At 45.9% G+C, this 23,624-nt stretch overlaps 1 protein-coding gene across 1 annotated transcript; it reads left to right on the top strand.

Moving 5' to 3' along the window:
* Window positions 1-17,857: 17,857 nt before the first annotated feature.
* On the top strand, window positions 17,858-23,323 carry LOC138567444 (parvalbumin beta-like). Its single transcript, XM_069645644.1, has 5 exons — window positions 17,858-17,972; window positions 19,077-19,144; window positions 19,585-19,717; window positions 21,993-22,102; window positions 23,051-23,323. Exons 2-5 carry the CDS (start codon window positions 19,084-19,086, stop codon window positions 23,074-23,076), a joined length of 330 nt encoding a protein of 109 aa, XP_069501745.1. The 5' UTR covers window positions 17,858-17,972; window positions 19,077-19,083; the 3' UTR covers window positions 23,077-23,323.
* The last annotated feature ends 301 nt before the right edge of the window (window positions 23,324-23,624 follow it).

Here is a 23,624-nt window from a genome sequence, read left to right as displayed (position 1 = left end):
ACTGACATTCATGCTTGTTCTACACAGGGATTTCCCATTTATTGATTTCTCCGATATACTCTGTGTTCTTGTGGTAAGCTCAATTTATTACTTTGATCTTGTATCTTTTGCATTAGCTATTGGTTTCTACTCAACGTGTGTCCTTTAACTTTTGGTGCCAATTAGTTCACAATTTCATTATTTGCATGGGTGATGTGTGCACACCATGCTTGATTGGGGGCTCCGGTATTGTAGCGCATAGGTCAAGGAAATCCCCTTTTTATGTGTTTCTTTTGTTCTTCCATTTAAGGAAGGATGTATTCCTCAAATGTTTAAGCATGTTTCTTACTGTATATTTTCTGTTTTTGTTTCATTATTTTCAACTACCGTTTGCTTCTGTTTACTCCACCCTCCAACCATGGTTTACGGTATGCCAATGATTCTTATTCATATAATATTATGATATTTGCTATATGTCACTATCTTTTTTGCTATATGTCACTACTATTTTTTAACTTTATGTGATATGGTCTGTATTTACTTTTTTCAAATTCAATGTGATTGTTACAATCTTTTGTATCCTCTTTTCTGTCATGAATAATATGATAAATCAAATGTTGTATGTGACTACTCAGCCTTGAAAACGACCTGCGTGTCGAAACACGTGTCGGCTGTTTCTACAACAATTAAAGCATCAATTTTATAATTAGTGCTCCTTATTCATATGGTGTTTAGCGCATCTCCACCTCAACTCCCCTCTTGTACATCTTTTGACCGTGGTTTGTTTGATGTCGAAATGGGTAGACTGTATCTCTGCACCAGATTGTAGTGCACAAACTGCAGCTACGTTACTGTTAAATTATATATTTTCAAGATTTGGATTACCACAAAGAATAGTGTCAGACAGAGGAAGTCATTTCACAAGCACCTTAATGAGTAAGGTGTGGCAGATATTGGGGTTGAAACGGAAACTGCATATTGCGTCCCGGCCCGCCTCTTTTGGAAATATTGAACGTTGCAACAGGTCTGTTGTGGAGATATTAAAGACGTTTGTAGCGGAGGCAGGTTCCAGTTGGGATTTACGATTACCTCTGGTATTGATGGCAATCAGATTGACTCCTGCCAAAGAGACAGGTATCAATCCTCATGAGGTGTTAACAGGAAGGAAGATGGTACTGCCACAACATTTATTATAAAGGACACATGAGCAGACATGTGTGAGTGCATCTACAGTTCACGAATATGTGGAAGAACTGAGGAAGCATTTACAACATTGTGGGTGCGATTTCTCGCCGTCACCATAACCAGTACAATGAGGGACCCTGCAATAACTCAGACAGAAAAGAGCCAAGTAAACATTACTTTATTAATGCACAAGCATTCGCGAATGGGCTGCAAGTTCAAACGTCTCGCTAAGCAAGTCGTCGAAGTGCTGCGCCTTCCTCTACACATCGTGCTCTTTTATACTTTCCTGTTTACATTGCCTTGCACATAGAACACGTCCACCCCAGGGCGGATCTCCAGTTGGAGCTTATCTGAAGTATCCAGTTGGAGTTTAACGAACAACCATTGCACATTTGCTATCGTGGTCTATCGTGGTTTCCTGTTATCCCGGTCTTCACATTCTTTCGTGCCCCTTTGTGCCCGTATCTCTGTGCTCGAGGCCATGCTTACTCATTCCTTCCCCCCACCCGTAATCTGCAGATAGTTTTAGCAGGCTCAGCATGCTTCGACATACAGTGACCAAACACAATTCTTCTGTTAAAAACAAGTTCTTGCCAGGTCAGCAGGTCTTAAACGCCGCCGTATAAAGGGAAGGCCTCTTCTTTTAGCAAAAGGTACATTCATTTAACGCATATGGTGATTAGTACAAACTCCAAGTGTGAGCACAACGTTACATATGCATGCGTACCTTCAATCCACCCTTTGCTCACACTTGAGCATCAATCTAAACAGTCCTAGCATAAGCAGATGGCAGGAAAGCAACATCATTACATAATGTATGTACCATAATCTTCTCCAGGCCTCCCATGTCAAAAAATTCCTGTTGTACATGGCTTTTATCCATTGTATTTAGGCGCGTTATGCTGGAAGAACACATGGAAACACAGCACGACACACATACCGGGGAGCATTGGATGCAGAGACAAATTCCTACAACTATTGCCGCTAAAACCAGTATGGGCGTAAGGAGCTGCCACCCGATTTCTTTTAAGAGCTTCATCCACCAGCTATCTCCTGACCCTTCCTCCTGGTGGATACTATCCGCTATTTTATGGAGTTTGTTTATTCCATCTAAGATTCCTGTACTTTCTTCTGGTATGTAAACACAACATTGGGACCCCACCATGAAACAGACCCCGCCCCTTTCTGCAGTGAGTATGTCTAAGACATACCTATTCTGGAGAGCCACTAGCCGAATTGCTTTCATTTCATAAGTGATGTTTTCCATTAGGTCTGCGGATTCTTCGATTACGAACTCAAGGGCCCTGCTTAGCTTTTGGATTTCTTGACTGTTCGTAAAGATGCCCGCTGGAGGAACCAGGGCCCCCATCAGATCTATAAACGTTTCCCATCCTGTAGGTTGATACGTAGGAATTTTTGGGTTTACTGCTCGTTTATTTCTGCTGTGTATTTCTTTATGCAGAGTAGACGGGGCATATACCATCACAGCCGGCATTATTCTGGCTATGTAACATACCCCAACAAAATCTTTCGCTAACCACAAATAAGCCCTCTTGTTACAGACGTAGGCATGTCCTTCTATCTGTAACAATCCCTTCGTGTAGTTATTTAGATTCACCATTTGACTGCACCCCGAGATCATTCTTTGATTACCTCTTGCGCTTCTCTTAAAACATATATTCTTTGGCCTAAACTCTTGTGTGATGGTGATAGGGGGAGGAGGTTCTCTTACTATCTGTACCATAGCAGGTGCAAGCCCGATTCCCTCAGTTTTGATTTTATAGCGTATCTTTTCCATTAGAAGGGTTTTGTTCTCTCCTCTAACATAACAAGCGGTATTCGGCATCATGTATTGCTGTGCTGACACTATTCTCATGTAAATTAATGTACACCCGGCATCCTCAGTAACTGGCGACGCGTACACTGGGATGCCTTCACTGCTATGTCGGGGCATGTGGGTGCAGATCCAGCAATCAGTTTTATTCACTACCCCATATGTTGTGTTTATTATCTTCACGTATTCATTTTTAGCATAGTCTTCCGGGTCGTGTTGGTCATAGGCATCTCGATTCCTGCTCTTGACCCGATCTATTCTCCCTGTTCCGTTTGACACGGGTAACAAGTTCTTTAATTCATATCTAGATGGATGTTCCAAATACCAGAATAATATGGCGAACGCTATTAATACTACTATCGAGCATACAAAAAATAAGATTTTGTTCCTTGTGGTGCAAAGTGGTATTTTTCTCTTACCTTCTGTGTTTGGGGAGCATACATTTATCTGCTCAGGGATTAAACCAGCATATACGGGTGCAGACATAATTCAGTATGTGGCTCAATTATAGGTACGTATGCGTATCAGATGCAACCTAGCGATATAGCTGTATTCCCTATTTAAAGCACCAGTGTCCTTATTACTCTAATAGTGGTAGGTCTCACTGAAAACCTTCATCCGATCTGTCCCACACCTCGTAGTGCCTGTCCCATGAGGGGAACGCCGGAGGCCCTTCAGGCTACAAGCCCGTTGTCTTCAGTAAGGCACAATCCTGCTAAAACCAACAAGAGAGTCCAAATGTTCATCTCCCTAATGATCAAAGTTCAAAACAGTGTCCTTACACGTTGCTTGGCACATACACGTCACGGGATCGGAGACGATGGGCACACCTACTAATGGCGTCTGGCAGTACTGTTGCAACCTGGGGTTGGTTGGTTCCCTTTTCTGGAGGAATCAATAGTGGAAGCGTCTTCTTGACGTGATTCACGTGGTACCAGTGCGATTTGCCTTCAACTTTTACCGCAGTTTGTGTTGCGAGGAGCACCTGAAACGGGCCCTTCCATCTGGGTTGCAGTCCGCTGGTGCGATCGAAGGCTTTTATAACAACCCAGTCACCGGGCTGCACGTCGTGACCTTCTCCTATCAGAGGAGATGGAGCTACTGCGTTCACCTGTGCATTAATAGAAATCAGTCTATTAGTTAACCCAATACAGTACTGTTGTAATGCAGGCCATGCTTGCTCAGACAATTTCTTAGGTGATATGGGGGTCCCAATACTTGGTGGATGCCCCATAACAATTTCGAAAGGAGATAAACCATGTGTACGCTTAGGCATAGTACGCATACTCAATAATGCAATAGGCAATGCATCCGGCCATTTCAGTCCCGTTTCAGCACAAGCCTTTGCCAGTTTATTCTTCAGTACCTTATTTATGCCCTCTATAATCCCAGCTGATTGAGGATGAAAAACTGCATGGAAGCGTTGATCAATACCAAGGGCCTTGCAAACTTTGCGTACTACTTCACCAGTAAAATGAGTCCCATTGTCAGACCATAGATATCTGGGGACCGTATACAAGGGCACCCAGTGTTTCAATGTGCATTGTGCTGTGGAGGTGGCACTATTGTCCCGCAGGGGATATGCTTCCACCCATCCTGAGAACCCACATCTCATCACCAAACAGTAGGAATGTTTATTTACAGGCTCCAGCTGTATAAAGTCCATATACACCACCTCTAAAGGGCAGGTGGGTAACTTACTGTGGCCCGCCGGGGCTGGTACACCTTTCCCCACATTGTATAGAACACATATTTCACATTGTTTTGCCCATTGACGACAATACATTCCCAATCTTTTGTTGTACCACACAGCACTCAAAACGTCTTCCATAGTCCTTGCGTTAACGTGAGTTGGACCATGAGCCACACTCACTATCACAGGTAAGTATGCATCAGGTAGTACGCAAGTATTCGTATTGGTATGTGCCCATAGCCCATCTACCATCTCCTCGTATTGATCATCCTTGTGCCAAGATAGTCTTTCTTCAATGGTTGCATCTGCTTGGATTTCCTTTACGCGCTCCTTCGTCCCTTCCATAGTCACATCCCTCCCCACTATGAGTTGTCGGGCCTCCCACCGTGTATCCCTTGTGGCAGCTAGTTTAGCCATCTGGTCGGCTAAGGAGTTTCCTTGCGTGACATAATCTAGAGTCCTTTTATGCGCTGGGCATTTCACTATGGCCACCATCTTGGGCAACGTATGGGCTTGTAATAATTCAGCAATCAATTGGGCATGTTTAATAGTATCACCTTGGGAGGTTAAAAACCCACGCTCTCCCCAGAGTTTACCAAAACTGGAAACCACCCCATGAGCATAGGCTGAATCAGTATAAATTGTCACTTTCATACCGCTGCTTAACACTAATGCTCTCGTTAGCGCAATCAATTCCGCTGCCTGGGCCGATTTTTCACACACTTTCCCACTCTCAATAAACCGCTCCCTTGTGGTTACAGCATACCCTGCTGTTGTCTCCCCATTTGGCAGTTTGAAACAGGAACCATCACAGAATAATATACCCTCATTATCAACCAGCGGGGTGTCTTGCAGGTCTGCTCTACCCTTAGTGTGTTCTTCCATTTGGATCACACAATCATGCCTAATGTCATTAGGTGAGACGGGCAAAGGAAGCAGTGTCGCTGGATTCAAAGTGTTACATCGTTCTATTTTTACATTACTGGCAAACAGAATCATCTCATACTGTGTGAGTCTAGCTGTGGTCAAATGCTGTGTATGCACTCTATTCAGGAGAACGTCCACCGCGTGTGGGACTTTTACTGTCACTTCGCTCCCTAGGATGATACCTGCACTTTGTTTTAGGGCTGCCGCTGCTGCGGCCACTGCTCTCATGCATGGGGGGAGGCCTCGAGCTACTGAGTCCAGAGCACTGGAGAAATATGCACATGGTCTCTGTTTACCCCCTTGTTCCTGCGTTAAGACTGACACAGCGCAACCTTCCTGTTCATCAACGAAAAGGCAAAATCTCTTGGTATAATCAGGTGTGCCTAAGGCCGGTGCGTGGCATAAAACATCTTTCATAGCTGTCAGGGCTTTTTCCATCTCAGGTGTCCATTCTAATGGTCCGTTTTCTTGTACTTCTTTTAAGGCTTTTAGCATGGGCTGGATCAATACAGAGAATTCAGGAATCCAGTGCCTACAATAGGATAAAACACCAATTATCCTTCGGAGACCTTTTGCCGTGTCGGGGCCTTTTATGGACTGTATCAAAGCAATGCGATCAGTAGACAGAGTTCGCCCCTCTTCGGACAACTCAAAGCCTAAATAATGGACCTTTTGTTTTACATACTGCATTTTTGCTAGGGCTACCTTGTGCTTATTCTCTGCTAAGTGCATTAGCACCAATCTGGTCACATAATGGCATTCCTCTTCGGTGACTGCACATAATAGCAAATCATCAACATATTGTATCAGAGCAGTGTTAGCGGGTAGGGCTAGGTTATCCATCTGTGTTTTTAGTGCTTGGCTGAATATGGCGGGACTTTCTGTATATCCCTGCGGGGCTCTAGTAAATTGGTACTGTCTATCTCGAAGAGTGAAACTAAACAGGTACCTGCTTTCTTCGGCAATAGGAATGCTGAAGAAGGCATTTTTCAAATCAATTACCGTAAACCATTTCGCCGTTTTGGGAATTAAAGTGAGTACACTTGCAATATTAGGGACAACTGGATATCTGGGTTCTACTATTTTGTTTATCTCCCTCAAATCAATAATGAAACGATAGGGTACCGCTTCATCACCTTTCTTGTGTACTGGAAGGATCGGAGAGTTACAAGGGCTATCATTTGTTGGCTCTACCACCCCTAACCGTATCATATCCTGTACTATTTGATATAGTGCCTGCTCTCCCTCGTGTGATATGCGATATTGTTTTATCCTGGGCAACCTGGCACCGGGCTTTAGTTTGATTACTACTGGGGAAACATCCAACACCCCTACATCATTCCCATGAGTGGCCCATAGTTCATTCGGGATGTCTTGGAGTTCCGGGGGAAGGGTTTGCGTTACTCCTATCATACCCATAGGTTTGCTTATAGTCATTCTCACCCCCTGAGGGGAGCAATATATTGTGGCCCCTAGTGTCTTTAATGCATCAATACCTAACAAGTTTTCTGGGCAGTGATTGGTCAATAGCCACCCATTCTCCCATTTTACCCCATGAAGTTCCGCTTCTACTATTTCACTTACAGGAGTCTTTATTGGATTTCCCCCAAGTCCAACTGATACCTTGCTTTTATCCGATAAAGGGACAGCGGGGACGGCTCTGATATTCACGGAACTGTTTCCAGCTCCTGTGTCTACCAGACATCTCAAGTTTCGGTGGGGGCCGATCCTAATGGAGGCATAAGGCCCCCTCTGATCTATAGGTACTTGTACCACTCCCGCTGTCTCATTTCGGCCTCCTCAGGACATATTACTTGTGTTATCCTGGAAGTCGTCATTATAGTATACCCCTTCCCCACATCCTTCGCCCTGGCATACACCTTGTACTTGTGTTGTTTGTTGTGGCTGATACAGTAGATTGGGGGGAGGCGGGGCCGTCCAGGGAACATCCCCTCTTGCTTGTCCGTCAAAGGCATTGGGTTGAGGGGGTTTAAACATTCTATTGTCTTGATTGCCGTACCCACCAGTCCTATTTCCTGGGGCAAATGTTGTCTGTAAAGGAGGCCGTACGCCCCTTCCTCTCCCACCACTCTGGGGACACTGGGATTTCCAGTGTCCGGGTCTCTTGCAGAAGGCACATACATCTTGGGGTAGCCCATCCCTCCTCCCATATAGCGCACCTCCTTGCACTGTACCTCTACCTGTCCCTTGGCCCCCTATCATGTTGCTACTATAGCCCTGTGACTGGCCATTATTATTGTAGTTATACCTGCCTTGGGGCCCTTGATGCAACTGTTGCATCAACACTTTGGTTTTTAGATCCTTCTCTTGTCGTGCCTTTTGTTGTCCCTTTACTCTTTCTCCTCTTTCATAATACCTGGCCATTTCGAGGAGATCCCGGAGGTTTCTAGTCATCCACGTACTTTCTGCCTTCCTAATGTTCTCCTGGATTGGCCCGTGGAGCCCTTCTATAAAGTTTGTGGCAAAGTACCGTTGGCCCGTCTCAGACCCTATCTCTAGCCCACTGTGTGCTTTAAATGCTGCTTCGTAACGCAGGAAGTACTGTGCTACTTCCTCACTTGCGCCCTGTATCACAGCAGACAGTTTCTCCACATTCACATCAAATGGGGGTAATACCTTTTCTAGAGCCCTCAGGACTGCCATGCCATGCCCCCTTAGGGGTTCGGGATATTCCTCATGCAGTTTCCTATTTTTACTCGCCTCCATTACATCTTTCCATTTTATTGTATCATTGTCTTTGGCACGAAAGGGGGTCCATATCTCCTCTGGGACAATAGCTAACAATATGTTATCTACATCCTCTACAGTAAATAACCCGGGTCTGAATAGCTTTCCTACTTCTTTGTAGAATCCTGCCGGGTCTATACGGGGGTCGGGGATGGACTTGGTGATATGCATCAATTCTATTCGAGATAAGGGGACATACACATAGGTGCGCATCATGTTACCAGTAACTGCATCTATGGTGGGTTGACACTCTCTCATTGGCATTGATAGTAACTTTTCCATGTTTGTTTGTTCACTTACAAGGGCCTGCACTGGTGATGAAGCAGAGGACTGGTGACTAAGGTTTTTCTCTTTTATTTTTTTATAATCTTTTAACAGTTTCTCCACCTTAGCCATTCTCCATTCTTCCGCCCCAGAATCATCCATTCTTATATTAGGTAGCAGTTTCTTATCCAATTCTGTCTTAATCCTATTCCACTGGGACACATATCTAGGCTCCTTTTCCTCTTCTATATCATCCACCCTAATAAGAAGATATTTAATTACGTTTACTTGTATAGGCCAGCCAAGGCCCTCCATCAGACTCACCAGGGTGGACATGGACTGCGAGTGTATGGATGCTATCATACGATTAGCTACGTTTTGGCCCGCCTGGTCTGCATCTTTGAGTTTAGCCTCTCTTTCCCTCACCTCTCTTTCCCATGCCCTCTTTTCCTTCTCCCATTCAACACCGCCCCTTATGACTTCTGCTATTATGTCGGACATACATCCCCATAACTGAACACTGGACGCAGTCACTGGTAGTAACGCGACAGCGTCCTGATTTGCTGAGGGCAGATCCGCAGTACTCTGTCCTCTCAATTTACAGTTACCCTCATAAAAGGTATATAGTTTAGTGGCCACTGTCCTAAATTCCAAAGGTGTCAAACGCCCCAATTGGTCCCGTAGGCTGTCATTGAGGGGTGTGCCATACAGCCCGGTCATAAGGATTTGCAAGTCTCCATCTCTATCCTTTTCTACAGTAGTCGTTCTCCTATGGTCTATCAACCTATCTGGGTCTCCATACTTCATTGGGAATTCCGCCCTCTCACCCTCACCTTCTCTCGGAGGAGCTGTAGCCCCTGGAAATAACAATTCAGTCGTTGTTTGTTCTGCTTCTAGTCCTATCACATCTTCATACCGAGGCGCCGGCAAGGCAGGATACATTCCCCCGCTATTCTTAATCATCATACGTCTATCCAACTGGTCTAGTTTCTCATCCTTCTCTTTTATCTCTAGGTCACGTAATTTTTGATTTACTGTTCTCTTCTGCCCCTTTGCCTTTTGTTTGTTCTGAGCATTGCGCCTGCGCATTGCTTCTACCCTCCATAGTCGTATAGCCTCAAACTGTGCGGGTCTGACCCGTCTTTTTACTAATTCTATTTCTACTTTGGATATGCGGTCCACATCAAAGGACCCGGTGTCTGGCCATTTATGGTCAATCGAATCTTTTGTATATTCAGACCACTCCCTTAAGAACAATGTTGAATTCAATCCATGTTTAATCAACATATCAAATGCAGGGGTTCCTTCAAGAGGGGCATAGTGTCTCTTGCCTATACCACTCCTGCTGGAAGCCGCTTGACCCATTTTGTTGGTATACCGCAATTGCCTAAAAACACTCACCTTTCCCAAATGTGCATTAATAGGCTAACATTAACAGTACATCCTCCTGACATATATCGCCATACCAATATCAATACATCACTGTTTCATCATTATTATTCCATAGACGGACATACCACCGTCCTCTTCATAAACCCTAAATCGTTATTTCCTTATTCCATCATGCATCCATCCATACCACTTACCTTAAGGGTCCCGCCAGAGTGTTCCGGACCCGAAGGGCGACAGCCTGCTGTTCCACCGCCGACGCAGCCGGAAAAACAAGGATGACGCGTTGGTTGCAATCAAAGGTGCGGATTCAGTTGTTGGGGCCCCGTGATCAATTCCTTCTCCGGTTCCGCCGCGGCGTTCCTCACCCAGTGACGGACTGTCGCTCCTTCGCATCCCACTTCTGACACCAAAATTGTGGGTGCGATTTCTCGCCGTCACCATAACCAGTACAATGAGGGACCCTGCAATAACTCAGACAGAAAAGAGCCAAGTAAACATTACTTTATTAATGCACAAGCATTCGCGAATGGGCTGCAAGTTCAAACGTCTCGCTAAGCAAGTCGTCGAAGTGCCGCGCCTTCCTCTACACATCGTGCTCTTTTATACTTTCCAGTTTACATTGCCTTGCACATAGAACACGTCCACCCCAGGGCGGATCTCCAGTTGGAGCTTATCTGAAGTATCCAGTTGGAGTTTAACGAACAACCATTGCACATTTGCTATCGTGGTCTATCGTGGTTTCCTGTTATCCCGGTCTTCACATTCTTTCGTGCCCGTTTGTGCCCGTATCTCTGTGCTCGAGGCCATGCTTACTCATTCCTTCCCCCCACCCGTAATCTGCAGATAGTTTTAGCAGGCTCAGCATGCTTCGACATACAGTGACCAAACACAATTCTTCTGTTAAAAACAAGTTCTTGCCAGGTCAGCAGGTCTTAAACGCCGCCGTATAAAGAGAAGGCCTCTTCTTTTAGCAAAAGGTACATTCATTTAACGCATATGGTGATTAGTACAAACTCCAAGTGTGAGCACAACGTTACATATGCATGCGTACCTTCAACATGCATTTGCATTTGTGCTGCGAAATTTGGAGAGAGCTGCTGACAGTGCAAAGTCATATTATGATAAAAAGGCATCTGTGAAAGAGTATAATGTAGGGGATCAGGTATATAAGTTTCATTTTGGAAAAGGTAAACATAAAAATTCTAAATTTCTTGCGGTCTGGCAAGGGCCATTTGAAATAGTGGATAAGGTGTCCCCAGTAGTTTACAAATATTAAGGACAGAGGGTGAAATGGTGAGAGAACAATGTTTTCATGTTAACCAAATTAAACCCTGTCACCCTAAACATGAAATCGGGAAACTTGAGCAAGTAGAGACAGCTTAAGTGCCCTGAGTACATGGAGAGAAAGACGCAGTGACTGTCTTCATAGTGTCCCACACCATAAAAATAAAAATAGATATAATGATTATGGTGGAGATAAATGCAGATGAAAATACCAAATTTGAGAAAGCTGCGGTAATAAAATTAATAGAAGGTGCTGAATCAGGTTGACTTACTACAGTTTTGAAGTATAATGATGCCATATGAATATTGTTGTTTTCTCTCTGACATGTGCTTAGTTGCAGATATCGGAAGAGTCAATCAGAATGTTTTGGAATACATTTTATTTTTGGCAAAGTGGTAGAAAGGGTAACAGTGGTATTGTGCTATATACTTAATCTGTCTCTTTTCTATTTAATTTAGACAATTAACTAATATTGATTGGGGTCGGAGGTCGCAGGACTGGAGGACACGAGAGATGACAGAGTCTTGGAGTCCATGGGATGAAGCCCAAGTAAAGCCTCCGAGCCAAAGTATGGAGGTGATGACAAAGCGACTGGAATGCCTAAAGAGATCATTTCTATGGAAAAGCACACAAGAGTGCCAGGATGAAAGTGTTTCACTGAATGAACCAGATGATGAAAAATTGATGATCAGGACATCTCAGAGGTGCGGTCATAAAGATGGTGAATGTCATTAATGCACAGTAGTGACTTGAACTTAATTCTGCAGCGTTGTGGGTGGAACATAATATCATCCTATGTGACTGGAAGTAAGGGCGATGGAGTCTCACAACTTTATTATTTTATTTAATTGTTTTAATTAGTTGTGTTAGTTATTTGTTTTATTTATTTGTTTTATTTTATTATGTTGGCGTCATCACAACTATATAAAGAATATGACTATAAACCTATATGGACATTTTGGATGGAAAGAAACGTGTACAATATTTCTATGAGGTCTTATGAGCCCGTTTGGGATCTGTTTTACTTTTGTTATGATTAAGCAGTGGTTTATTAAGAAATATGTCAATGTTCATTTTACTGAACTGCTATTATTTCAATTGTGATATATATGATGGAAAAAGAAAGAAGAATTCGGGTTTCCTCCAATTGTGGATTTGGTTAGCCAGAATTATCGGAAAAAGGAGGGTATGTAAGGACATGTATAGCATTTTTATTGCCAGCAGATAATAGCATTTTGCCAGTATGTAATAGAGCATTTTTTGCCAGTATAATATATAGCATTATTGGTAGCATGCAAAGTACAGGATTTATAACACAGCCAGGCCTAGTTTGAAAATGCAGATATTCAGAGCACACACAGAAAAACTTAGTGTGCTCCAGGTTCAAATAATGAAGTGCACCATGTATTTTGGATGCTTCGTGTATGGAGACTACATTAGAATATATAACCGACTAACATTATTAACATTACTAAAATACTAATTCTAACTCCTCTAACATTAAAATGCAGTCTTCTGTGAAAAATGAGGTGAAATCCATGTTTTGGTGGCACTGCTGAGATTCATTTTTAAATGCACACTGGTGTTTTCTTCAGCTTGTGGAGAACAGAAAATATGCAGGATTCAGGAAGCAAAGTGTAACAGGAACTTTGGACCTGAAGCTTTCATTGTTTTGAAAACTAAGGGTGGCACAGAGCACATTCTTTTAAACCGGAATGTGAGAAAATGTAGGCAGCCAAACCACGTCAATAAAGGCACAGGCAAAAGTTTTATTGGAAAATAGAAATGAAGAGAGCAGTTAGTTCATGCTGGGCTGAGGAGACAGAGGGAGGTTCCAGGGGGTAGAGCGCTGACTTTGGGACATAATCAGTTGGCGCTCCCCCACACAAGCTTACGGAAGAGTTTCACGCTGACAATGGGTCTGCATCTGCGAACACAACAAGGTTGTGCGGGGACTTCAAAGAAATACCGACCTTGGTAAGATAAGTGCTAAGTGAGGACTAGATAAAATGCTGTATGTGTGACTAAGATTTATTGCAGTGAAGGGAAGTTAGAAAATCATTGCATGTTTATTTTTCACTACTTTCAGAATGTGGGAACATTAATCCATGTTACAAAATATCTGCTTGTTCTATTTGTTCTTTTATATTGCAGATGATGCTGTAAAAAAGCATGGTAAGATTTTGTAACTTGTAAATGAGATGCACTACAAAAAGCATATATAAAAACAAATGGGGTTTTTGTGTCATTCATGCATCTGTGAATTATTTACGTAAGTGAAGTACAAAGGGGAGGTTTATATCAGTGCAGTAGTGCATTTACTAATTTACCACTGTAGTTGAAATAGCAAATATGAGAAAGTCAGTACTAAATATATACAAGGTAAAGGGTGTGTGTTCTATGTCATGAGTGACCCCTTGCTTGCATGCTAACGGGAAGGTGTCTAATCTGATACATAGAATACTGGATGTATATAAACCAGTAATGCCTAATGGTACATAGATTACTGGATGTACATAAGCCAGTAACACCAGCCACAAACTGTAGGTGGCGCTAGAATAAAATCATTGGGTTCAACTAGATGTGCTAGGTCTGGGGCTCTCTGCAGACAACTAGATGGTATTCTAATAAAAGGGAAAGGTTTGTTTTACGATGGGGTTATAGTATAAAAAGAAACCATGCTCACCACAATACCACAGGAATAAAATACTGCAAAACAAGATACCACTAAAATTACCACCAATACAAGCTAATAAGGTATGGTCAATAAAATAGTGTGATACCAAACCCACTCTAAATGTAAGACTAATTTACTGCCAAATTACCGCCAATATTTTTATGGTAAGAAAATACCACCAAATCCAGAATTGACCCCAATAAAACAAAATCTCCTTCATAATGCAACTGTAAAGCAGAACATGTGAAATTAATGATTCTGTATAATGGATGAAATGAAACTGTTAAGCATTATTCCCATTTTGTGTTACACAAGAGAGACTTGCGTAGGGGCTCCACAAGGGATATGGCTCATGTGTTTTAAAGATTGATTTAAATAAAAACTAGACTGTGTCTGTTTATTTAACCAGGGGCACTGGTGTAGCTCTCTCTCCTCTGTGAGGGACCATCCTTCGGTCTTTACTGGGTCCATCTACCCCCCCGTCCCCCGGGGTCCTCCTGCTATGCACATGTGTGCAGTGAGGTGTGACTCACTACTCAGGTCTCCTACAGGTTGCAGATCACCCATACAGATATGTTAAACAGTCACACAAGGGAGAAACACCTTACACTTGGAAGAGTTGTCACTAGGAGAAATCAGAAAAGACTGTCAAGCATCAGGTATAAGAGGTATGGAAGGCTATATACTTGGACTACTCAGAAAAGACTGGCACAAGGGGGAACAGGAATTTGGGCCCTGTCAATTGCCATTGTCCTCCAAGCATGATTTGCATATGGTTGTTCCCTTTCTGTAATGGCTTGGCAGGTGAAGGACAATGGTCTGTAGGGTTGCCCAGAGCAATGCCAGATGTTCAGATTAATTCAAAACCTTCCAGCCATTACCGCTTTTATTTTTCTGTAGTCGCCCAGAGTGGGACGGGTATGTCCAGACATGGGTCCTGTGCCTGCTGGGCCTAGAGACCCAAGCTACTCCTCACTGATGAGGCCCAACGAGGCCGAAACATGTTTGAGGATGCTTGTGGTCTCAAGCAGAAGGGATGTGACCAAGCAGTTCAAATGATGGTCTGGGAGGGTTGCCCAGAGCAATGTCAGAGGTTCAGATTAATTTGAAACATTGCAGCCATCACCTCTTTTGTTTTGCTAAAGTCACCCCGAGTGAGACGGGTATGCCCAGACGTGGGTCCCGGGCCTGCTGTGCCTAGAGTCCCAAGCTACTCCTCACTGATGAGGACCAACGAGGCCCAAACATGATTGGGGATGCTTGCGGTCTCGTGCAGAAGGGATGTGACCAAGCAGTTTGGGCTGGACTGCCCCTTTTGGAGTGTGAGCAAGGCTGATTTGCATATGGTATTTGCCCTTCTGTAAAGGCTTGGCAGGCGAAGAACTATGGCCTGGAGGGTTGTCCAGAGCAATGCCAGAAGTTCAGATTAATTTGAAACCTTCCAGACATCACCTCTTTTGTTTTACTGCAGTCACCCCGAGTGTGACGGGTATGCCCAGACCTGGGTTCCATGCCTGCTGGCCCTAGAGACCCAAGCTACTCCTCACTGATGAGGCCCAACGAGGCTGAAGCATGTTGGGGATGCTTGTGGTCTCCTGCAGAAGGGATGTGAACAAGCAGTTTGGGCTGGACTGCCCCTTTTGGGGTAAGACCAAGCATGGTTTGCAAATGGTCTTTCCCCTTCTGTAATGGCCTGGCAAGCAAAGAACGGTGGTCTGGGGGGTTGCCCAGAGCAATGCCAGAGGTTCAGATTAATTTGAAACCTTACAGCCATTGTCTCTTTTGTTTTGCTCTCCTCAAGGGTAGGACTGGCACTGGATTACTCCCTGGTATGCCTACCACCCCCAGTAGTGGCCAGCGGACTAGCCTCATCACAATAACTTATATATAAAAGGATAATATTGTCATGTTGGTTCAACATGGGATTTGTGTCCTTTCCAAACCATGCATACAAATTGCACATTATTTAATTCAAGAAACTCAAACATTCACAAATAATTACACCTTGCTGTAGAAAGAGACCTGGAAAATAATGTGATCAAATGGCAAAATTGCATACAGACCACTAATCTGAACTTCACAACTTTACCACTTAATCAAAGTCTGTGATACTGAGCATAACATTTAACCTCATTATGTGTGTAACCTGTCAAGAATGGCAGACTGTAAATATTTCAATATTGTCACCCCTAAGAGTGATTTAGTTGTCAGAGTAGGCTCTTTAAAAAAGCCCCCAGCATGGTGTAACTGTCTATAGGACTGAATGCATTAAAATTAGTGACCACAAGTATATTGCACATTACAGAGTAATGGTTTTCTTGGTTCTCTCGCAGCAACACCACTTGAAATCCATCCCCCTCTTCTAATCCCATTATATATTCGGATACTTGCGTCTCCTCGGGTCATTTCTGATCCGTATCCTGCTGTATCTATACTTTCCTCATTGCTTCCAACCCGGCCCCTATATCTGGCTGCGTGTTCTTTGAGGCGGTTAATCTGAATTCTGAATATATGAGAGGTCAATGCATGCTCACCTCAGCGCTATAAACCCTGTCCCTCGTGTCTGCTAGAGCACGTGCACCTTTCTGACGCCTCACAGTGTGTGTACTGTATGCATGGAACTTCCGGGTCGATGCTAACATATGCCCTGGTTGGCCTACGCATGGCCTTGCATTAGTTACCTATTCTGCAGTCTGTGCTTTTCCGTATGGCTACTGACCAGACGCCTTCATCTATGTTGCAGCCCGTAAACCTACGTCTTGCATGCTATTAACATGTGTCCTGTGCCTAGGTTAGAGCATAAGTACCCTCACTGGGCACTCCTGTGGTCCTCCAAAGGCCACTTGCCTGTTGTTCTGATTCCAGCAGGGGGAAGGGGTGACTGGTAGGGAGTCCCCGTGCTTATTTTAATCACTGGCGGGGCAGCACATCAAACCATGCGAACCGCTGGGGCGAGGGGCCTGGGGGCATTTAGATTCGTGCATCCGTTCATTTGTTTGGCTTGAGGGCCTTCATCCGTCTGTCCGCAGAGCCCCGGAAAATCCTCCAAGATTGCCCTGCAGCCCTTGAGAAGTGCAGGCGGGTACCACGTCTGGGGTGAGAGGTTACCCTCATGTCTTGCGCACTTTGTCATTGCAGAGCCCACATAGCATCAAGAAAATTGCCGTGCCAGCTTCAGCAGTGCCACGTTGGCATCGCTCCAGATAAGCACATGTCCATGCTAATGCCCACAATGCCCCAGAACACGTTTTATAGCAGTTTCACGCTGCCCTTACAAAATTGCGGCTAGTTTAATATTGCCACAAGATAATGACCATACTGTTTTGAACTGTGAGATGCCAGATGAGCGCATATTAGTACTGATTTTCACACTGCCCCGGGAGCATTTCTCTGGCAGTTTCATTACGCTGCCCGAAAATGCCACTGTGATATCAATAGTGCCAAGGCACAGTTGCCCTGCCACGCCGAGCCCTCCGAACCAGGGTGTCAGCCGAGTAGCCAGGGTCAACATAACGACCCGGGGTGTAGTTATTATGGCGATATGGGGTGCCAGTACAGGCATGGCAGCTTTGGGCCTCGGGTACTGCGTGGCTACTTGGGGTGTCGGAATCATTTCGGAGACTCAGGTTGCTGGGTCCAACATGGCCCCGGTGCACCCGCAACTAGGTTCATGTTCTGCCCCGTGTGGGTTTTAGGCCTTAAGGCTAGTGAAGCTTTCGAGTCTTGCTATGTATGGCCATACGCGTGCACGTGCGCGGGGGAGAGTGTGCATTCCAGGCGGTTATAAATAACGTTTTGACTAGCCAGCAACTTTGGCCAGCTTGGGTGTCTATGCGAGTTTTTGCCGTCGCATCGGTGCAGAGCTTCTGTGATTGGTTCTGTCTCGTAGCCGAGCGAGACCTATATAAGCGGGGACCTGCGAAGCAAAGTCAACCAGCCAGCAGCCCCCGAAGACTTCGCCTGTCCTCCACTGAAACTCCCAAGCAAGGTGAGTTGGCTCCCCGGCAATGGGCCGACTCTGCCGTCCCCGGCAATGGGCCGACTCTGCCGTCTAGGATCTTGGAACCTCTCGGGATGTATAGCGCTTCCTTTCGAGTGCTTGCGTCCATTCGGGAACTCGACTGAAGGGACGCCATGGAATTCAAGCTCTGGAACTAACTACAGGACAACCCAGGAAGCGGCCAGAGCAGGATTTGAGATCCGCTGCACTAGAGTAGATGGGGCCTTGCGTTTAATGCGTCCCTCAGGCGTTGGCAAGGCGATAGACACAAAATGTGCTCACAGGGCTTTAAGTGGGCCGGTGCTAACCGGCGCAACGTCCCGGCAATCTCTAAAACGTTCGCCAAGCTGGGGCGCAGCCACGGCCCTCTGTCCCCAACTAGTACGCACACCAAGCGATCTCTCCTGTGCAGGCGCTTCTATGGACTGGCGTATTTGAGAATTGCAGGAACACGGCATTATGTTTACAAGCTGCAAAAGGAATACTATTAGAGAAACGACGAAGCGTCCTTTGCTCAAGCAGGACTGCCCAAGCCACACACACAGCATCAAGGGTTGTCCACAAGAGAATATAGGGCTCGTAGTATATTGTATTATTAAGGAGTGTATTGGGGAAACATGGGAGCACCAAGCCCAGTGTGCAGGAAGCGCACAGGAGTGCATGCTTCAAGCACTATCCCAGACATATGTGTCAAGTGTACACATCCGTGGTCATTCTTTCTCAGAAGTGGTTTATTTACTGAATGAGGGTGATTTGCTCACTAACTGAATTCTTTCTATACTGAGTGACTTCTTTAAAGACAGACATTTCTTCACAAACCGAAGCAGAGAAAGAGGCCTTTCCCATAGATATACTGTAAGCACCGAGGCCACGCTGAGTGGGAACATTATGCAGCGGGGGTCGCAGGCCTATCCCTCCTCCGCCGCTCCAGACCACGCCACATTTTAGAGGCCAGCCCCAGAGGTGGGAGGCAACACTGAGCCTGCAGGCCCGGCCTGAGCTGCGCAGCCGGGGAGTGCAGCAGCTGCTGCAGCTGTTAGTGACGTACAACCTGTGAGATGGACATTGACCAAAGCTTTTGTTTCCCTCTAGCATAAAGATGGCTTTCTCCGGCATCCTGAGCTCCGCTGAAATCGCCTCTGCTCTGCAGAACTGCCAAGGTAACAATGCGCAGGCCCCTCCCCTCTGTCTCCTCTGCCCCCAGACTCCTTAGCGCTTACGCTCTCCTCTCATTCTTGGTTCCCCGCTCCCCAGCTATAGTCGCTACCTTTTACATGTTGTGCCAGCCATCTTCTCTCTCTCTCGCTCTCTCTAACTTTCCTCTCTTGCTCATCATTCTCTGCTTTTTTCTGCATCCTGCCACAAGTTGCGCCACCTCGCATTCACACCACCCCCACTTCAGTCTCCCTCACCCATCTCCCTGTACCTCACCCCTTGTCTCCTCTCTGTGGATATCTCTTTCAGACCGTTTCTTTCTCTCACTCTCGTTTCCGTCCCTTCCTACCCTCTACACCTCTCCGTCTGCTTCTCTCCCCGTCCTTTCTTTTGGACCTCCCCTTAGGTTTCTCTGACACCCTGTGCTTGTTTCCTCCATCCACAGCCCCAGAATCCTTCAACTACAAGACCTTCTTCAGCCAGACCGGCCTGAAGAGCAAGAGCGCCGACCAGGTCAAGAAGGTATTCGAGATCATCGACCAGGACCAGAGCGGCTTCGTAGAGGAGGATGAGCTCAAGTGAGTGTGGAAGTGTACCTCTCAACGCGCATGCGCACGCACACAGACCCACGCCTGGCCCCTCCCTCTGCATAGGAACAAAACATGCAAACTGATACGTTCACACAGACGCATGCACGCACGTAAAGACACCCCAAGCCCCACATATGCAAAAACAGTCACCACGACCATCACACGGAGAAAGCCATATTCACCACGCACACACATTCACTCAGAAACGCGCAGAGGCAGCACGTCAGCACGCTACAGCTACGACGCATGCGCCCACCACACGCACAGAACACGCACCGCAGCACACCCACACAAAACCACAGGCACAGCAAACTACAAACACATGCAAAGGCAGCAGGTGCACACCTCCCCAACACACAAACACAAGACCAGAAGCAAGAACACAGAAACGAAACACAGACCCCGTTCCCCTTCAAACATACAGATACCACACAACTAAACCGGCATAGAGACGCACAATGTACGCCTCACTTTGGAAAAGCCACTGAAGTTAATACAAAGGTTCACACGATGCACATACACATCCAACATCCCGGAAACAACGGTATTAAGCACAGCCCAACAAAAAAACCGGATGTACATTACTATATGTCCATTAATGGCCTGGTAGCTGCTTGGTATTTCTTCTGCTCCAAACCACTGAACCTTTGCCCCCTCCTGGCCCTCTCTGCTCGCATCTCTTCAGGCGCAATCCTTGTCACACGTCACACTGGTGGACAGAGACAAGTAGCCCCTCCCACCAGGGCCGCACAGAGGACTTACAATTTCATCCACACAGACATTGAACATCAAATAATTGCTCACATTGACAATAATGACGCACTAATAAAGGCGGCAACCAGGCCGTCATTATTAAACTAGAGTGTGAAAGTGAGAGGGGAAATCCCCCAAGAAAAGAACATAAGCTTTCATTTACCACAAGATGGCGTCACACTGCGTGGGCGGCTCGAGGGGTTATGACAGGGGCGGGGCATGAACGAGCGCCATACCTTTCTCCGCTGGGCTCCCTATGGTGTATTTTCCTAGTGGGTTGGGCTGAGTAAATGGCTCAGACTTTAGTAGGTGGCCACAATAAGCGCCCAACCTAATCCTTAGTGGTCGGGTTTGCTGTCAAGGTCAACCTGCAGTAGGGGCTCAAAACACAGCTTACCTCATAACGCGGAAGCTGGTATCACCCAGTGCCTCAACTATCCATCTGGCTAAGACAATCGTTAGACAATGCGAAGCATAGCTCGTTCAAGGGGAGATCAAGGGAATGCGTTGGGGGTGTTTGAGCATCTCCTAAGTGGGGCCCGTGATGGAGCCTGCTCTCCCACACCCCCACGTTCCTTCCTGTGCCCAGCGAGCCCTACAGCCTCCTGCTGGCGCCCTATTACCCCCAACCCCCACCCAAAGCTGCCTCTGCTACTGAGTGGGGCGTATTCCACCACTGTGACTTCGCGTCAGCCTCGTGCTGGGATTTATTCAGCTATAGCACTCGGGAAGCAGGGCCAGTATTGGCCCACAAATCCCCCTAGCCTAGAGGGCATTCTAAGGTATTGCAATACTGCGCCAAACAAAAACGCAGATTTTATCACACCAACCGCTGACTGGGGTACTACATTGTTGTGGGACTAACCTCATTCGTACCCAGACCTGATGTGGGGCCTCAGAGGTGAATCCTGGAAGTTTTATTATACATATGTGTATATATATGTACAGTTCCAGTTACTTGTGAGTATATTACAGGACACCTAGGCAGTGGACAGTGGACCCAAGTAGACACCCACCAGCCATCCTCTCATATCCAGCTCAGGCCCCCAACTGACACTCGTGGAACACAACATTCCCCTGAACTGCCAATCATACATTCACCAACATTCTATCCGCATGCATCCATGGCCAGTAGGACAGAACAAGGCCAACTCACAACAATGACACAAAAGAGAAGTTGCTTTTTCAAACCGTTTGGGGGGAACCTGTTGGAGTTAGTCATGTGTACTGCCTCAGATATTTGGCAGTTTTGAAGCCTGGAGAGCATTCCGGGATTATGCCAGAAGGAAGTGCCAGGGTGTTAGATGTAAAATGGCAGCTATGCCACTGACTATCTGTTCTACCGCAGCAGCAAATTGGAAGCCCTGGGGGATATAACATGAGCAACACATCTTTCCAATGTTAGTAATGCTGCGTGCCTCAGCGTGCCATGTGCGCAGCACGCGTAATGTACTGTCCGCATATGTTCGCAAATGTCTCATTGTGTTCTGTTCCCCTTTTTCTCTCTCAGGCTCTTTCTGCAGAACTTCTCTGCCGGCGCCCGAGCCCTGACTGATGCTGAGACCAAGGCCTTCCTGGCAGCCGGTGACTCCGATGGTGATGGCAAGATTGGAGTTGATGGTAAGCACTTGGAGGAGAGGCGTGCGTGTGGTGTCTGCTTAGGAGTCAGGAAGCCTGGGTTGCAATGCACACGCTTCGTCATAACTGTGATACTCTGGGCATATCATTCCATAGACCAGAGCCGTGGTCACAATGTGAAGCTTAAAAACAGCCAACTGCCAATATTACGCGTTTTTATAAAGCGAGACATTCACAGTAGCTATACAACTAATATCAAGTTAGAAAAGTGGGTGCTAGATCCATGTTCTGAAATGCGCAGTGACAAGGCGCTAATCTTCCGCAGAGCACCCCTTCCCTCGCCCCGTGCAGGAACTATTATTAATAGAATGTTCTGGGTTCGAAGTTCGCCCCTCGAAAACACGTAAAATAGCTCTAGTTGTGAACATTTCAATGACGTGGTGAGGACAGGTGATCTATTCAGGAAAAGACTGTACATAGGGCATCAGCGACCGAAAAGCACACGCTTGAAAGTGAGGAGCATTGGCCGCTAGTCTTGCAGTTTCCATCTAGAAGCTTCGGGAATTCGGCCACTCATTTCAATGCAGTGGAATTGAGGAGTAAAACAAGGCAGGGTTGAATGGAGCAGAGAAGTCCTTCTAGGAGGTGCTCGGGTGCCTGGGGAGGGGACACCCACGCCATTTTAGGCGCTGTCTAATCGTTGCCTGGGCTACTAGGGGTGGGCCAGTCTAGCCATAAAATAGCACCTATGATCCAAGACACCAAAATTGAAACAGTCAGAAGCATTATTTCCAAAGCTGACCTTCCGGCTTTCCATCTTAAAAAGTTGAAGTAATTAGATCACATTCTAGTCAGTAATTATACGTCCATACACACCTGAATAGGAATTGTGTACTGCACCTGACTGAGTCTGCATAGAATACGCACTGTTGGGCTGATCCGTTGAATCTCTGAAGACCTAACACCCACAATGCCTTTCTTTCTTTTCAGAGTTCCAGGCCCTCGTCAAGTGCTAAGCAGACCGCCGCGACCACCAGGCTGCTCCTCCTCACTCATTCATTCTTCCAGAAAACCAACTATTTATGTATTTGTTTTGTACAGCGAAAATGGCATTGACAAGTTCTTTCTATTCTTCGGTATTGTGCTTATCCATGACTAGATGAGTCTTGAATGTATTGTTTGATGTTTCAATGGAATACAGGGCTGTATGTCTCGGGACTGATCTGGAACCATCTACCAATAAACAGATGTATTTTGGAAAGATTTATGCCTCTGTGGTCTTTGCCAGTGCTCACCATACATTGGAATCACGCCAAGAGCGTTGTGGTGGGGGTTGGGGAAGGGAGGGGGCGGCATTATCCGAAAGTGGCAGCAGTACACACACCTCACTCCCTCACACATCTCTGGAAGAGTAATGACACTGGTTAGACTGTCGAGTGCATAGCGTGTTTAAGTGGAAGTGAGAGGGCAGTCCCGGGAGGATAGCTCATCGGCAACGTGTTCGCCTTGGAAGCAAGAAGACACGAAGCTCCACAGGTTCGATCCCCGGGTCCGCGCTTAACAA

Source organism: Ambystoma mexicanum, chromosome 2p, assembly GCF_040938575.1.
Source record: "Ambystoma mexicanum isolate Mex_15411 chromosome 2p, UKY_AmexF1_1, whole genome shotgun sequence".
NCBI lineage: Eukaryota > Metazoa > Chordata > Amphibia > Caudata > Ambystomatidae > Ambystoma > Ambystoma mexicanum.
Note: the sequence above shows the minus strand (reverse complement) of the source record. Positions and strands in the feature narration are given on the sequence as shown.